General features: G+C 45.2%; 2 protein-coding genes across 3 annotated transcripts in view; one reads left to right on the top strand and one right to left on the bottom strand.

The window, feature by feature from the left end:
• The window catches only part of PPP2R3B (protein phosphatase 2 regulatory subunit B''beta), a 45,128-nt gene extending 36,730 nt beyond the window's left edge, over nt 1-8,398 (top strand). For both annotated transcript variants that reach the window (XM_060233894.1, XM_060233895.1), the window contains exon 14: nt 7,190-8,398. In XM_060233894.1, the coding sequence (XP_060089877.1) occupies nt 7,190-7,334 (145 nt within the window). In that variant the 3' untranslated portion in view covers nt 7,335-8,398. The remainder of the gene's footprint in view (nt 1-7,189) is intronic.
• An 899-nt stretch (nt 8,399-9,297) lies between these two features.
• Nucleotides 9,298-16,647, bottom strand: part of LOC132568264 (cohesin subunit SA-2-like) — a 68,383-nt gene continuing 61,033 nt past the window's right edge. The window contains exons 29-34 of the mRNA XM_060233893.1: nt 14,534-14,685; nt 14,301-14,429; nt 13,384-13,571; nt 11,239-11,413; nt 10,782-10,854; nt 9,298-9,905 (exon numbers count right to left, since the gene is read on the bottom strand). Coding sequence (XP_060089876.1) covers nt 9,897-9,905; nt 10,782-10,854; nt 11,239-11,413; nt 13,384-13,571; nt 14,301-14,429; nt 14,534-14,685 — 726 coding nt within the window. The 3' untranslated portion in view covers nt 9,298-9,896. The remainder of the gene's footprint in view (nt 9,906-10,781; nt 10,855-11,238; nt 11,414-13,383; nt 13,572-14,300; nt 14,430-14,533; nt 14,686-16,647) is intronic.

The raw sequence follows: 16,647 nt of genomic DNA, 5'->3' as shown, positions 1-16,647 counted from the left end.
TATCCAATTCCCTAACGTTTGGTATGCCCTGAGGCAAAGATGTTAAGGATCGAATTAATCTAAATAATTGAGCTGGGCACGATTTTGTAGAAACGATGGAGGCAGCGTAGAACTCCTTCTTTGCTGCCTTCATCACCATCTTGTAGGTCTTCATAAATGACCTATAAAATGTTCTTGTAGCTTCATCTCGAGTCTTTTGCCACTCTCTCTAGTCGTCTTAGTTCCCATTTCATCCGCCTCAGCTCCAAGGAATACCAAGACAGGACACTGGCTGGTGCGTTAGATGGACGGAACACCAGCCAAATGGCCAAGCTCTCCTCAGCATCCCACATCAGGCCCACACATTCAGTGCCAGCAATCTGTGTCTCAGGGAGTGCCCTGAAGGAGAAAGTCTCCCAGATAAGCATCGCCACACACCACACTGCCCATTAGTCCGGGTCTGGTGGAGGACCAAAATGCCTGGGAGGGCCAGCTGCCGCAAGGCAAAGGTTTCACCATCCTGCACCCAGGTCTCAGTCACACAAGCCAGGTCTACCACCTGTTCCAACAGATAGTCCTGGAGAACGGAAGATTTGGTCACTTACCGTGAAGCTTCCTTCTCGGTGGAATGGCAGTGGGTCGGTCCGACTGATGGGTATAGGCTCCTCCTCCTCTTCACAGGGTCGGGTTTTCAAACGATCCGGAGGGGGGGAGTGGCCTATACCTCCCAGCTCCCGCCAGGTGTATCCAAGCCATATCCCCTAAGGAATAAAAGTTCCACAACCTCCCCATTCATATACGGAGACAGATGAACAAGGAGAAACATTTATTACGTTTCAACACACCACCAAAATAGGAGATTGAAACCAAAACATAGCTAATACAGAAAGCAATATTATTTCAGAGAGGAACTGACGAGGCTGCAAGATCCATCTCCAAAACCCAGGAAGCCGCTCAACCTCTAACGGGTGGGCCGGACCGAACCACTGCCATTCCACCGAGAAGGAAGCTTCATGGTAAGTGACCAAATCTTCCGTTCTCCGGTGGTCTGGCCAGTGGGTCGGTCCGACTGATGGGACGTATCAAAGCTGTACATCCCCGGGCGGGACCGGCTTCCCTATTCAGAGAGCATGTTGCAGAACCCGCCTTCCAAAGGCCACTTCCGCTGAAGCCCATTTGTCCACCTTGTAATGTCTGGTAAAGGTATGAACCGACTTCCAAGTCGCTGCCTTACAAACATCCTCCAGTGAAGGAAAAGACCGATACACAGCGGATGTAGCGGCCCCCCGTAGTGAATGAGCCGTGATTCCATCCGGAGGGACTAGACCTTGGGCTCTGTAGGCCAACCCAATACACTGCCGAAGCCACCTGCTAAGGGAAGAAGTGGAAACCTGTTGTCCCCACCACTTTTTATCAAAGGAGACAAACAATGAATCCGACTTTCTCCAATCTTTTGTACGTTCAATATAAAAGCATAGCGCTCTCTTAACGTCCAAACAGTGCAACTCCCGCTCTTTGGGAGACTGAGGATTAGGGCAAAAATTTGGAAGAACTAGCTCCTGGGACCTATGGAAAACTGAATTAACCTTAGGAACAAACGATGGATCTGGTCTCAGAACCACCTTTTCATTATGAAAAACACATAACTCCTTGTCCACCGAAAGTGCCCTCAGCTCAGACACTCTCCGTGCTGAGGTGATGCCCACCAGAAAAAGGGTTTTAAGAGTCAACTCCTTAAGCCCGCAAGAGGCCATAGGTTCAAAAGGTCGTCCGCACAATGCCCTCAAAACTACATTCAGTTTCCACGAAGGGAACCTATGCACTTGTGGAGGTTTAAGGAGAGCAACACCCCTCAGGAATCGTTTAATATGCGGGTGTGCCGACAAGGCCTTACGTCCCCACACTCCTTGAATAGATGAAATGGCCGCCACCTGTCGCCGAAGCGTGCTAGTGGACAAACCCTTGTCGACCCCTTCTTGAAGGAAGGCGAGAACCCCTTCAATCTTAACCGACATCGGGTCCCACCCCCGTTGGGAAGACCATGCCGAAAAAACCTTCCAGGTGGTATTGTACACTCTATTAGTGGAACATTTGCGTGATGCCAACATAGTGTCCACCACCCCTTTACTATAACCTAGCTCCTCGAGCTGTAACCGTTCAACCTCCAGACTGTTAATTGTAACAACTCTGGCTGCCGATGAAGCACGCTGCCCTGAGTCAGAAGGTCGTCCCTGCTCGGCAGTCGCCAGGGAGGCTGAACCGACAGTCTCAGAAGTTCCTGGAACCACGACCGTCTCGGCCAAAACGGGGCCACTAGTACCACCTCCGCTCTCAAGTCCACCACCCTCTGGACCACCCTGGGTAAAAGAGGAAGAGGTGGAAAGGCATACAACAGCCCTCCTGGCCACTCGGCGCTGAGAGCATCGGTCCCTTCTGCTCTTGAGTCTCTGTTTTTGGCAAAGAACCTGTCCACCTGACAATTTTCCGCCGTGGCAAACAAGTCCACCGCCACCGGACCATACCTCTCCACTATTAATCTGAAGATGTCCCTGTGTAGCATCCACTCCGTCTGGTCCAACCAGCGTCTGCTGAGCCAGTCCGCCAGTAGATTGTCCTTCCCAGGAACGTGAACTGCCTTTATCGATAAGAGGTTGATCTCCGCCCACTCGAAAAGAACCTTTGCCTCGGCATGGAGAGATCTCACCCTGGTTCCTCCCTGCCGGTTCACATATGCTTTGGCTGTAGAATTGTCCGTTTTCACCAGTACATGATGACCCCTCAGTATTGCCTGCAACCCCTGCAAACCCAGCCGAATCGCCCTGAGCTCCAGGAAGTTGATGCTGCGCTTCATCTCGTGGGGCTCCCATTGACCCTGGATCATTTGATCCTGTGAGTGAGCCCCCCAACCCCACAGACTGGCATCTGTGGTCATACAGACCCTTTGGGGTTCGCGAAACGGATAGCCCGTGAGGAAAAGACCTGGGTTCAACCACCACTGTAACTGAGATGTCACCACTGGTGGTAGTGTCACTAGCTTGGGGAATTTGTTCCCTATGGCCTCCTGGAACGGCCGCAGGAACAACTGTAGGGGACGAGTATGGAATCTGGCCCAAGGAAGTAAATCCTGAAAGGAGACCATCATCCCCAACAACTGCGCCAGAGTCATAACCGATACCCTGGGCTTCTGCAAGACCCCTCGCAACAGGAGCCAGAACTTCTCCCGCCTCTCTGAGGTTACAAAGACTCTGTCCAGAGTGGTATCTATCTCCACCCCCAGGTGCACAAGCCTCTGGGAAGGGAGAAGATTGCTTTTCTCTAAGTTTATCACAAAACCATGACAGCGCAACGAGGTCACCGTCTGCTGCATGGCTTCTAGACATTGCTGGTAAGATCCTGCCTTCACCAGAATGTCGTCGAGGTAAGGAAAAAGGGCCACCCCTTGCAGTCTCAACTCCGCCACTAGGGTCACCAGGATCTTGGTAAACACCCGGGGCGAAGACTTCAGGCCGAAAGGTAAGGCTCGATACTGGAAATGTTTCCCCCCGTAGGAGAAACGTAGGAATTTCCTGTGTGCTTCCCGAATGGGAACATGTAAGTAAGCCTCTGATAGATCCAAGGAGGCCAGAAAATCCTGAGACTGAATGGCTAGCAACACTGACCGAAGTGTTTCCATCTTGAAATGCTTCGTCAGGACAAACTTGTTGAGCCATTTCAGATCCAGGATGGTTCTGAACTCCCCGTTCTTTTTTGGAACTAAAAATATAACTGAATAAACTCCCAAACCCTGCTGGGGTACTGGAACGGGCTCTACTGCCCCTATATCCAGCAAGTGTTGGATTGCTGACAGCATAGCTCTGTGAGCAACCAAGTTTCTTTTCCGTGGGACCCAACGAAAATGGTTGGAGGGAAGGGAGTGAAATTCCAGGGCATACCCTTGTTCCACCACCTTCAAAACCCATTCGTCTTGAATTGACTGCCTCCAAATGTTTGTGAATAAGGATAGGCGACCCCCTATCTTTCCCATCATCTGAGGTGAGGCATAGTCATTGGGATCCCCCTTTTTTGGAGGGAATCTTGGTACTCTGGTTGGACTTGCCAGAATAATAGGGTTTGGAGTCACGTCCCTTCTGCTGCCACTTTCCTCTGAAGGGACGAAAGGAACCTTGCCTGAACGATTTTTTAGAATCTCGAAACAAAGGAAAGGATTTCTTTTGCTTTGTTTCTTTACTCTTAGAAGGTAAAACCTTCTTTTTGTCCTTGTTCTCAATGAGGTACCTGTCCAGGCCCTCCCCGAACAATAAGGTACCCTTAAAAGGCACCGCTTCGACCCTAGCCTGCGCTGCTGTGTCGACCTCCCAATTGCGTAGCCAAATATTGCGTCTGGCAGCCACGCCGCAAGCCATGGCTCTAGCTGCCAGCTGCATGGTATCCAAAGAACTGTCAGCTACAAAGGCAGCAGATAAGGCAATCTTTTTAAGCTCATCTTTGAACTCCTTAGGAGCTCCACTATCTGCTGCTGCCAAATTATTAGACCAGGTGCACATTGCCCTGGCAAACAAAGAAGACGTAGTAGCCGCTTTGATGGCCCATGCTGTAGCCTCAAATTCTTTGCGTAAAGCCTGTTCAATCCTCCTGTCACATGGATCCCTAGGCAAACCATCTGCATCCATGGGCAGGACCGAATTAGAGATCAGGCTAGTTACAGGGTCATCCACTGTTGGCAACTTTAATCTCTTAGTGGCCTGTGGAATAAGAGAGTAAAGTTTGGAGAGGACCTGCTGGTTAGCCTTTGGCTTAGTCGGACGTTCCCATTCAGCCTTGACTAAAGCAAAAAAGGCCGCTGGCAAGGGAACCCCTGTCTGGGCGCTGCTCAGCTTTGGCATCATTTCCCCTGAACCTGTGGGGAGATCAGGGTCCAACTCCTCATTCTCCTTGGGTGTGGCTACGAAATTTAGGGTTCTCAAAACCTTGGGGAGCAACTTTGAATAGTACTCAAAGGGGAAAAGCCTGGATTGCACAGTGTCAGGCAGCTCTTCCTCATCTGAAAGCTCGCCATCTTCCTTGTCTGACTGCTGATCAGAATCCTCTGACTCCTCAGCCGAACTAACCAGAGGAGATTCCAAGTCTGGGAGAGACCTACTCTTGGATCGCCCTTCCAAGGTGTCACAAGGGCTAGGATCCCTGCCTCTTTTCCTTCCTCCTTGCTTCTTCTGTTCCCTCAATGAAGCAGCAGATCCCAACTGTTGGCGTAGATCCTGCCCCAATTCCTTCAACATCTCCTTTTTAAGCCACTGTAATAAATTTGACTTGGCATCTTCCCCCGTAAGGTCAAGGCTCTGAGCCTCCTGCTGAGGGGTCAGGATGCCTGAAAGAAGAGGCAGGTTGCACTCGCTGGGAGAGTCACTCTGTGAACTAGCCGCCATCTTGTTGCCCTCCACGTCCCTAAAAGGGAATGAAAGCAAAGACACTAGGAAAAAAGGGCGGGGAAAATACCAAAATGGAGGACAGGCAGTTTCAACTGCGCCTTCTAAGGGAACCTGGGACTTCTTGTTTTCAGCCCTTAAGATCTCCCTCTTAGAAGGACTCTCCCCCCAGTCATGACTGTGAAGCAAGGCAACACAGGAGTGAGGCATGAAGGCTATAGGGACGCCCCTTCCCGGTGTTCCAGACCGTCGGGGCTTCGCTATGGGGCGGCTTACCGCTCTTCGCTGCACTCGCGCAGAAGAAAGGTTTCCCCAGTCAAAGCTCGCCCGGACCATGCTCCGTCGGGCGGAGAGGCGCCGGAAGACCGATGCGGGCGATCCGCAAGGGAATCCAGCCCTTTGATGCCTTCAGCCTCCGCTCCGTTTCAATCGCGGTCGCGAAGAAACGAAGCGCCACGGAGCCCTGCTGATTGTTCCGCGGTCTACTAACGAATAGACCTAGCAGCCTGCTCCTGCCGGCGTTGTTGGGGTAAGCCCCTACGCTTCCAGCCTGTTCTTGTCGATCCGGATCTTCGGCGCTTGTTCAGAAGCGCCACGAAAAACCGTTCTGCTCAGTGCAGGGCCGGAAAAAACTGGCGGGAGCTGGGAGGTATAGGCCACTCCCCCCCTCCGGATCGTTTGAAAACCCGACCCTGTGAAGAGGAGGAGGAGCCTATACCCATCAGTCGGACCGACCCACTGGCCAGACCACCGGAGAACAGAGATCTTATTGTTGATAGACCTGGCATTGCACATCACCAGTGTCGGAGAAGGGTATGCTTTTCTATCCCCACAGCCAGCATCTCTTGGGATGGGACGAAGGTTGGAAGGGGACCAAGCATGTCCATATTTCTGTCTCCTTCCTACAAACCACCTTCTCCCACCGCCTGATAATTTATTTTTCATTGACTTCATATATACTCTTTCTCCATAGAAGGGACCAAACCAGTGTACATCATTCTGTGGGACCAAACCAGTATACATCTTTTAAGTCTCACTAAAGCCCTTTGAGGTTGGTTAGACTGAAAGAATGTGATTTGCCCAACAATTACTTAATGCATTTCTTTGGCAGAGAGGTGATTTGGACTTAGGTTTCCCAGACACTACTCTGAAGCTCTGACCACTATACCACATTGGCTTTCATAAGGTGGGTGCTGTTGAATGGTAACAGATGGCCAGGCATATGTGGGTCATTCAAGCTGGGTGGGATCACATCACCCAGTGATTGTTTCCATACCTAGCCCCAATGAGTGCGCCATCAAAGGCCAAAGCACCCCTGGAAAGGGTCCTGCCTCTCCCTCTGCCTTTTACTGACAGAAACCAGCCTAGAATACTGTGGTTGTCTGGTAACAGCCACAAAAGGAATATATTTCTTAAAGCTACAGGTGCTCCTTTGATCAGTTTTATGTAATTTTTATACAAACCTGAGGTGTTTTTCCACAATTCCAGTCTTCAGATTTAAGTATCCTCAGAAAGGACTATACTTAGTTTTTAGGAATTTTTTTTTTCAAAGGATACTGGGATTGGGATTTCTGCCCAGTCATCTCCAGATAATCCCACACATATACTGCTGCCTTTATGATATCCCAGCTGTAGCATGGGATAGGAAGATAGATTTCAGTGGCCAATAAAATGTACACATTAGGACCAGTTCATTTTAGAAGATTGTTGTGGCTGATGCTTTGAACAGGCAGCAGAAGCCATTGCCAAAGTGTCTGTCTGATTGAATTCCTATTTTGTTTTTCTAGCTATGAACCAGAATTGAACCCTGGAGACCATCAAAAGACCAATGTACTAAAATATCAGATGGAGAAAAGGCCTTTCTTTGACATGCCTTCCCATTTGGCTGATGTTGACTTGGATGAGTATGACTATGAGGAAGACTTTGAATAAACTGTGCCACCCTGTTTGAACAAGGAATTAATACGGACTGTCTGCAGCAGGTCTGCTGAATCTGTGTAGAGCTTTGTTTCTAGAAAAAAAGTAAACTTGTTTGGCTGCAAGATTAATAATCATTTAGATAATATTTTGAAAACAAAATGAGTTTGTAGGAATGACATCTTTTGTATTTATTCAACAGATTGTTTACTGTAAAGTACTTAAATTATTTATAGATAGGTTATTCTTCCTTTAAGGAATTACAACATATCTTAGGTGTTTAAAGTAGATTTTCAGGCTTGTTTTTATACAGCACTAGAATTCTTCCTAATTTCTACTTGTATGTGTTGGCTGAGGCCAGAAGTCGATGCTCTTGCAGCCTCTTAGCAGACGTCCAGTAACTGCCAAAATTCAAAGAGAAAAGGGTCACAAGCCAGGACTTGAAGGTAGTGGCTAACTTCTCAAGTAAAGAGTCATTGCTTGGACAAGCTGGATACACTGGTGCACATAGCAAAGTATGTCATGCTCTGAAACAACCTGTTCTTTTCCTGTCTTTCTCCTTTTCATTTTGTTTGCGTGACGCCCATGACAAAAGTAGCTTTTATTTCTCACATGACTGCAGTGGATATTCCCATGTCAAAGGAACCAATTTTTAAACACTATGTAAATTTTACTTGATCTGTTACGTGCACTAACCTTGTGATGGGCATTTAGTGTGTTTCTTCAGTGGTTAGCTATTGACACATTCCATGAATATTCAATACCAGTGGTGTCAGAGCAGTTGAACAGTTTAATGCTTTGCTTGCCTGTGTAAGGTGAGAGAGCGCTTCTTGGACAAGCTAGATGATTGCTACTCCAGTTTTTTGAAAAATCGTAATGGTTTGTAGTGCCTTAATTATCCCCATGTTCACCTAAGAAACAGAATCTAAAGCATTTAAAGCAAAACCCTTGCTGTTAAGATTTTCTTGTAAAGAAAAAAACAGATTAAGTTATTATGGTTGCAGTGCAGATCTCTTACACCTTTAAAATATCATGTTATTATGTTGGTATTTTCAAATAAAGTTTTTTCATAAATATAATCAACCTGGCTCTTCAGTATCGACTATGGGAGGACTGCTTTCAAAATACCTTTACTCTAGAATATAGTGGGCTGGATTGCTAGAATAATGACTTTGAGAATTATGACAGCTGGTATCATGGTAATCCCTTTTAAGTCATACTACCAGGTTGGCTATGTAGCATGGGAGAAGTCTGTGGATACTGAATTCTTTTCTGCCACTCTTAAGGTGCAGTGGCTAGATGATGATTTGTGTGGGTTATCCCGCTTGTGTTCCATGATTATTCTGGCAGGCACAAGGGGCAGAAGGAATTTCTCTTCTCCTTGATAGTTTCCTAGTTGAAAATGGTGTGGGTGAAGTAAGTAATCACAGACATCCTGGACCCTAGAGCCCTTTTCCACATGGTAAGAATCCCCACAGCTCTTCTGTAGCAATATAAATGTGCAAGAGATCCTTCCAAGGACTCTTGCCCCCACACAGGACCAGCCTTATAATGAAATGAGATGGCAGCCTCATAGATAGGGGTGGCCAATGGTAGCTCTCCAGATGTTTTTTGCCTACAACTTCCATCAGCCCCAGCCATTGGCCATGCTGGCTGAGGCTGATGGGAGTTGTAGGAAAAAACATCTGGAGAGCTACTGCTGGCCACCCCTGGATAGATTATATAGAATAGCAGTCTCTCTCCTGGGACTTGCTGTATACAATATTTTTTTCTCTTCCTTGTTACCCAGGCCTCTTGAAATACAGTGCAGCCAGCCATGCATGCCTAACAGGGCTCCTGAACTATTGTAGCTGCAGGGGGTTCAAGCTGGCACTCACAGCTGACTGGTAACTCCCTCAGAACCTACGTTTGTTTTGTGGCATTTTCCTTAAGTTCTTCTCATGCAAACAGTGCACTGTTTATACAAATTCAGCCAAACTAATTCTGTCGCACATTTTATTTTGCAAACACATTAATATAAGTATGAAACAATTATTTTACAAGTTTTGCAATAATAATGGATCCCTAATGGCAAACTTCCATTCTGGTGTCAACATTAAAGACTGTAATGATGCATATATGAAACTGGAAGTAGAAAACGGGTATTATGACAAGGGCTTAAGGGTTTTTTACATATACACATCCTACAACTTATCCCTCAAATCCATCGCCTTGTTTTTCTTAAACAAGATGGCAGAAATGTACTTGCTTAAAGCTCCCCCCCCCCTTTTTTCATTAAAGAATGAAATTGCTATCTGGCTGGATTTTGTGGCCTTGTCTAGTAAGATTTGGACAGAAAATACTTCCTTTTAAAAACTTTGATTATAAAGTCACATAATACGAAACGGGTAGTGAAGACAAGTTTTAACACTGGATGAAGTTGTTATCATTCTGGTCATTTTTCTTTGTCTTCTCCGTATATACTGAGCTCCATTTATCTGGTTAGCCGGGAGCATGTCCAAGGTAAGAGTGATCACTTCTTTCTTGTTCTCTTCATTTTCATTAAATCAACAGTTTATGACCAGCTTTCTTGAAATATCATGTCTCCTGTATATGAACATATGTTAAAATAATCTACTTGCCAATTAAGTTGTCTGGGCTATACAGGAAGCTTCTCTTTTGTTCTGAGCTGTTCACTTCATTAGCAGTTACAGAAGGGAAACCCTGGCTTGAAAGACTCAGCACAGAAAGATTATTTAAAGCAGACCTTTACAAAAACTTGGAGCTGCGAGTCCCACAAGCCAGTGCTCTGTGCCTACAGCCTTATGAGTGCCTTCTCTGACTAGTAAGCTCGTAATTTTTGAGGTGGCTTTCTTGCTCTTTTTTTATGTTTATATTGCTAATGTTAAGACATTTTTAGGTTTTAAAAGCTTTTGTATTACTGGGTTTATCTTTTGTTTGATGATATTAATTTAGGAATATGACATTAAGATGTAAACAAAACTCACTAGCCCTTTCATTTCCAAAGATATGCTTTGTATTTGGGGAGCATTTATTCAGCTTAATACAGATTATGCAATCTGATTCCGCTACTGAAATAGCTGTGCCCAAATAAAAGCCAATGTTATTTGACTTTTATTTCAGTGTGACTAGAAATCTCTTCAGATGCCTTCTGAAATTATGGAACTGTGCTGCCACTGTGGCACGATTCAGGAAGTGGGCTCAGAAGGCATTTAAACTTAATTTAAACAGATGGATTCTCCATCATACCCTTTGGGAACGGTCCTGATAGGATATAATGGTGACAAATAAATATGGGTTTTCTGCATATTTACGGAAATACTAATACAATGCCGATATTAGTATTCAGGAATAAAAAAAAATTGGGGGGGGATTGTTTTTCATACCCCTAATATCAATTCCTCCTTCTACGTAAGCATATTGCTCAATATACCCAAAAGCCCCCAGTAAAGCCACCCTTACCTGGTCAGCACCAACAACATCAACATCAGTATCTTCTGATGGAATTTCCTCAACTTTGATTACAACTTGGCAACTAAAATGAGAAGCACACAGTATAGCTGTTTACATTTTAGTATCCCCCAGAATTTTAAAATAACAAGATTCATTTGAGATGTGTGACATTAAGAAACTTCAGCTGACACAATAAAAATGGCCAAAATGAAACTATTTGTACTGTGTATACTTTCAACTAGAATTTTTCACTGTCTTGAAACAGGGCCCAGATCACAAATAGTTTTTGAAATATGCTCGGGTTTATTACATGGAGTTATACAGCCTGTTTACAAATCCAAACCTGTTGTTCCCCTGTTGCAGAATTAAATATTCATGTGCAACTTAGAAAGTAGGTTGCATCTATAGTTTTCAAGTGTCCCAGAGACTACCAGGGACTGTAAACTTGACCTATGCCTTTTCTCACCTATTTTTTCTCTTAAGATTTGCAGAAGCGAGCAATGGAGGATATTCTTGGAGACAGCTGTTGTGAGATTTTAGCCTTTTCCTGCTTCTCGGTGCCAAGGAAGGGAGATGAGCTGAGTAATGGATATCTGAAGTTCTGTTTGTTATCCCAGCATGATCAGATTTGTGCAGACTTCCTGAAAGACAATTAATGATATTCTTAGTTACTGGTTCATGTACCTGTTGCCTAGTAAAAAAGACTGGAGACAGGATAGGCTTATAATGCTTCTATTCTAGGTAGCACATTCCAAGAGACACTAGTTAGGATCTAACTTAACCAATGTATTACATTTCTACCCAGAACATCATTGTGTGGGACTGAGATTTATATTCTGGAATTCCACCCTTCTCAGGCGCAGATGGGCCCAATTCACAGCAGGACTATGGCATGTGAGTAGGAACAGGATGCCCTTGCTGCCCCCACCCTCGTGGAGAGGCAGGAGAATTGCACTGCTCTCTTCTCCTCTTTCTCTCCCCACCCCCCATATGGAGACAGGAAAACAGTGCCATGCCCTCCTTGACCTCCCACTACAATGAGAAGCTGCACTGCCTCCTTGCTTTCTCTCACTATGCAAGGTAATGATGGAATACCACCTCCCTACTACTAGCAGGCAGGAGGGAGGAGGCTCCCCACTAACCATCCACAGGAGCCAGGGACACCTCCAAGGGCAGACCACTGATGCAGCTGGCGAAGAGGCAGCCAGGGGGAGGGGGAGCAACAGGGCTAAATGGTGCCCTAGAGAAAATTGCCTTGGGCTGCCCAGTGAACAGGATGCCCCTGCAACCATCAAGGCAAACAGCAGCAACCCAAGATCATTTCAGGAAAACAATGCAGGAATAAGAAGGTCTAAGTTCCTGCTGGCCCCATTCTGAATTAGGCTGTACACACCAAGGAACCAGGGAAATTCCAGAATGCATGTCGCAAACCAGCCTATAAGAAAATGTGTCAGAATGCGGAAAATATAACATGTAGCTAGCAGCCAACTGTTCCTTTTAGGATGCAGCTCGTACCACACTGAAGAGTACTCCCCCCCACCCATTCCAATAGACACTTCTGAGAGGGCAGGAGGTATGGGAGTAACAAAGAATGGCCTAAAAGTACCTTGGTGTGCATAGGGAACACTAGGCATGGACCTGTAAATCCAAGCCATATTAAGCAATTTATTAAATGTAAAAGTTCATTCTGCCACCTTAACTCCAGATCCTCATTTTCTTACATGCTTAATCCTATTGATTTCAATGAAAGGCACTTCCATCTACCCCCAGCCCAACTGCAAACTAATATGGCACAAGAGTGCTCAGTTTCACTGAGGACCCCACATGAATGGCAGGATCATAAGAGAGTCAAGATACCTATCTTATAGAGCAATCCTAAGCAGAGTGGACTTTTCTTAGACTCTTCTAAATCTCCTGTAGCCTTTATTTCGATTGAAAACATACAAACCCTATTGCCTGTTATTGTTATGCTTACATCTTTTACTTAAGCTTGCCCTAGTTTTCACAATTGCAATAAATTCTGTCTGGGTCTGGACCATTTGCAGCTATAGGATCATGTAACTAAAACTCTCCACAGAAAAGAAAACCTTCCACATAGAGAGCTAGCATCTCAGAGGATGTTAAACACTTAGTTTTTCTCTGTAGAAGAATTTTTCAGTATGGAGAATCTCACTCATGTGTGGTCCTACCTGTAAACCAATAATACATTATCGCCCAATTTCTTTCTTTAATTAGAGTCACTTCTGAGAAATGAGAAATACCCTGAACAATCCCACCCACTCCAAGCACATTACCAAGTTTTGTTCAGTCCTCAAAGCAGGAGGAGACGGAAGCCTCCCAGAAACTAAGCAGCAGAGGGGAAAATCCTAAGAAATAAAAGTCTACTGCAAAAAACCCACCCCAAAACAAGCCTACAGCACATCTTCCTGGGTCTTCTAAGGGATACACAAATGTGCAGAAGGCAGCAAGCTCCCTGTTGATGGGCTCTGTTACAGCACAAACAGAGTTCTTATTTTAATGAGAAGTTGTGGCCAAATCTATTTAGGAATTATCATCAGTGCCATGAAAGTATACATTGTCACAGGTGATCAAACAAAACAGACTGCTTTACCTTCAGAAAGTTTCCTTTTAAAAGGTGTCTTAGCAACACTCACAGGCGCCCACTCATTTAAGCTGCTGGCAGCAGAACTCTCTTCCTCTTCACTGGCTAGCAAAGAGGTTCTGTACCAACCCAAGGAGTGCCAGGAATCTGCTCTAGAAAGTGCTGGATCAGGTACATACCTCAGCAAGTAACTATACCTGGACATGAAAACACATTTAGATCAGGTTTCAAAAGTGATAAGCTTAGTGCAGTATATTATTGTAAGGTTTGCTGCCACCTGCCTCTGTTCAATTATCCTGGACTTGGAAGTCCCCCATCCAAGTACTAACCAGGACTGACACTGCTTCGCTTCTGAGACCTGGCTGGCCTGGGATATCCAGATCAGGGCATATATTATTGCGGTAGTATTCAATATGGTTCCCCCTCCCCCTCCAAGGACTAATATCCTAATGATTAATTCCACAGAGTTACAACCCTAATAACATGCAACACACAGTTGTTCATCAGCATGTGTTGCAAACTGCCATCTACTAGCATATTTTCAAATTGTACAATGTGAAACCACCAAAGCAATGTGAAAACAGCAAGTATCATGGAATCAAGTGCTATGTATTATATACACTAGCATCAAAATGCTCTCAAGTAAGCCATGGTAAATGCCTCTCTGCAATTTGCCTCCTTTGCTACAGAAGACAGGGAAGAAAAGGTGAATCAGGACAGCCGATGTCTCTGGTGAAATCTTGCACTGTCAGTCATTCCCTCTAGCATAAACATGCAAGTGGCAGAAAATGGTACGTGGGGGCTGTGCTAAAGCTCATTTATGCCTCCTGTATTTATCTTTTGTCTAATTTTGATACCACACAGACGTCTGTGATAGCTCAGCACTGAACAGCATTGCTTTTTTCTCACCCCCAACTCCAACTCACACAAGTCTTTTGTCAGGCTTTAGAAGCTTATTGGAGAATTCGCTGAGGATCATCAGAAAGTTTAGATTGGGAGGCAGGCACTTCTCTTCCATTCCAGCTGCTCCTTGAAAGGCAAATTCAATACCTTCTCTTTTAGCGGAGGCAAAGAAGGAAGGTAAAAAGAGAATAAAGGCTTATAATGAAGATAATGTACCAATGGAATGGTAAAAGGACAACATATACTTGGCACATACTTGTGTATCATGGCTACAGATTCCCGAGTTTTCACTTGGTCCCAACCAAATGTCAAAGAAAAGCGTCGTGCAAGCTCTCTAATGTTGTTAAAGGAGGCAGAAGAAGTGTCCGTGCTGCCGCTGTCCTGGCTTTCAACATGCTTCTGAAACAGCTGCAAACCACAGACATGACATACAATTTTCCAGGCAATAAAAAAAGCCCCAGGAGGACATACCTGTCATACAACTGGTAAATCCCTTGAACAGGATGCTGCTAAGCATACCCTTATCCAGTAATCTAGTTATGTATTTTAAGAATTCCATCAAGCTGTACAAGCATCTGAACACTGCAGCTGGAAATCAGTGGGAGGGAAGATCAGAATATATACAAAACACGATTAAGATACTGACACGTCAACATTCTCAGTTACTGCAAGGACAAGAAGCCCTCTCAGTGCTCCCTGAGATAAAGGGATCAGGAACTGTTTTCCTTCAGATGTGTACAGAATAGTCTGCACTATGCATATCTAAAAGCCCATTTCATGTAGAGGCCCAGTGTAGCCTAGTGGTTAGAGAACTACACTAGGACTCTAGGGATTTGGATTCTAATCCTTACTGAGCCACGAAGGTCACTGTATGACCTTAGGCCAATTGCTCTTTCTTAGCTTAACCTGCCTCACAGGGTTATGGTGAAGCAGGAAAAAGCTGCATATGCTGCTCTGAGTTCCTTGAAAGAACAGCAGCATTAAAATATAGTAGTGTATATGTTCCTATAATAATAAAATATATGTACTGAAACCTTGATTACCACTGCTTTTAGATAAAGGGCCTAGGAAGACAAATGTGCAGTGAACATTGAATCTTTGTAAATACTCAGATGGAACCCAACCAAAGCGGAAAGCAGCGGGGGGAGGGGCTGGAGGAGACAGAGTTAACAGAAACAACAGGCACCAAAGCAAAATTTGCACACCCTTCCCTAATTTGGTTCTGCTGCAAACTGAAAGGCTATTTTGGCAAGAAGAAGTAGTCAATTATATACACTTGCATGATCAGCCTAGAGAGAACTCTCCCTGCTTCTTTGTGCATTGATGAGACAGATGCACATATATCACCATACTGAATAATAAACTGGGTCAATTCTGCTAATCATGAAAGCAGCAAAAACATAACCACAGAGTTGCTGTCTACTCAGGATATGCAGAAAAACATGACTTTGCAAACTAACAAAAACAATCCCTGGTGAGGCCTGAGCATGCTATAGGAGGCAGAGAATGTCGAGAGTGGCTAAGAGTCAGTTAAAAGGGAAAAGGCAGGAGATGGGGAGGGTTCCTCCACTGACCTTATCAAACCCTTGGAGGCTTATAGAATTCTGGAGGAGCTTTGGGAGGTGGAGGAATTTGGAATGTAGAAATTTGCTTGCCTCTGTGCTTCCTTGCAGCCCCTCAGTTTGTTATGCTTTTTATCTATCAACAATTCTTTCCAGATTCACCCTTACAAATCTGATGAAGTGGGGCTTTAGCAGATGAAAATTTCTGTTTCAACAAATTAGGCACCTACACAGAAGAAAGCTTTCACAATTTGTTTGGTTTGGGGGGATTAGGTGAGAAGCATTAATTAACGTGATTAAGTGAGCCCATATTTATTCAGTGTCATAGTTAGCAACACTGCCTGCCTAGCTAGGCACCCCAAGGACAGGCAGGAGAAAGCAAAGTAACAGGGCTGCTCCATTTTTACAAACAAATTGGTCAGGTGGGTTAGTATGCTTTGATCTGCAAGCTTTCAAGGTCAACCAACACCCACAACTGGGCTGGTTGCCTATGTGATATGTAAACACAAGCTTCTGGCTAGCAGCTCACTAAATGCTGCTGAGCCTCTTCTTATCTCATATTTCAGGGAATGGGACATGGATCTTCCTAAGCTCTTGACGACGTGTGTGAAATCCACTGGGCTCGCATATCAGCCATCCGAAGGGGCATACGCTGAATGAAGCTCAGGGGGTGACATGGAAGCCTGATGAACAGATCACAAGTTAGACTGGCTGTGTATAGTAAATATTACATTCAGTGCAACTTTTCTGGGACAAGCAGTTGAATCAAAGTTGCACCAACTAGGCCTCTGCACCTGAGGTAGCAAGA

This window comes from Heteronotia binoei, chromosome 3 (assembly GCF_032191835.1).
Source record: "Heteronotia binoei isolate CCM8104 ecotype False Entrance Well chromosome 3, APGP_CSIRO_Hbin_v1, whole genome shotgun sequence".
NCBI lineage: Eukaryota > Metazoa > Chordata > Lepidosauria > Squamata > Gekkonidae > Heteronotia > Heteronotia binoei.
The sequence above is the reverse complement of the archived record's forward strand: the minus strand, read 5'-3'. Positions and strand labels throughout refer to the sequence as shown.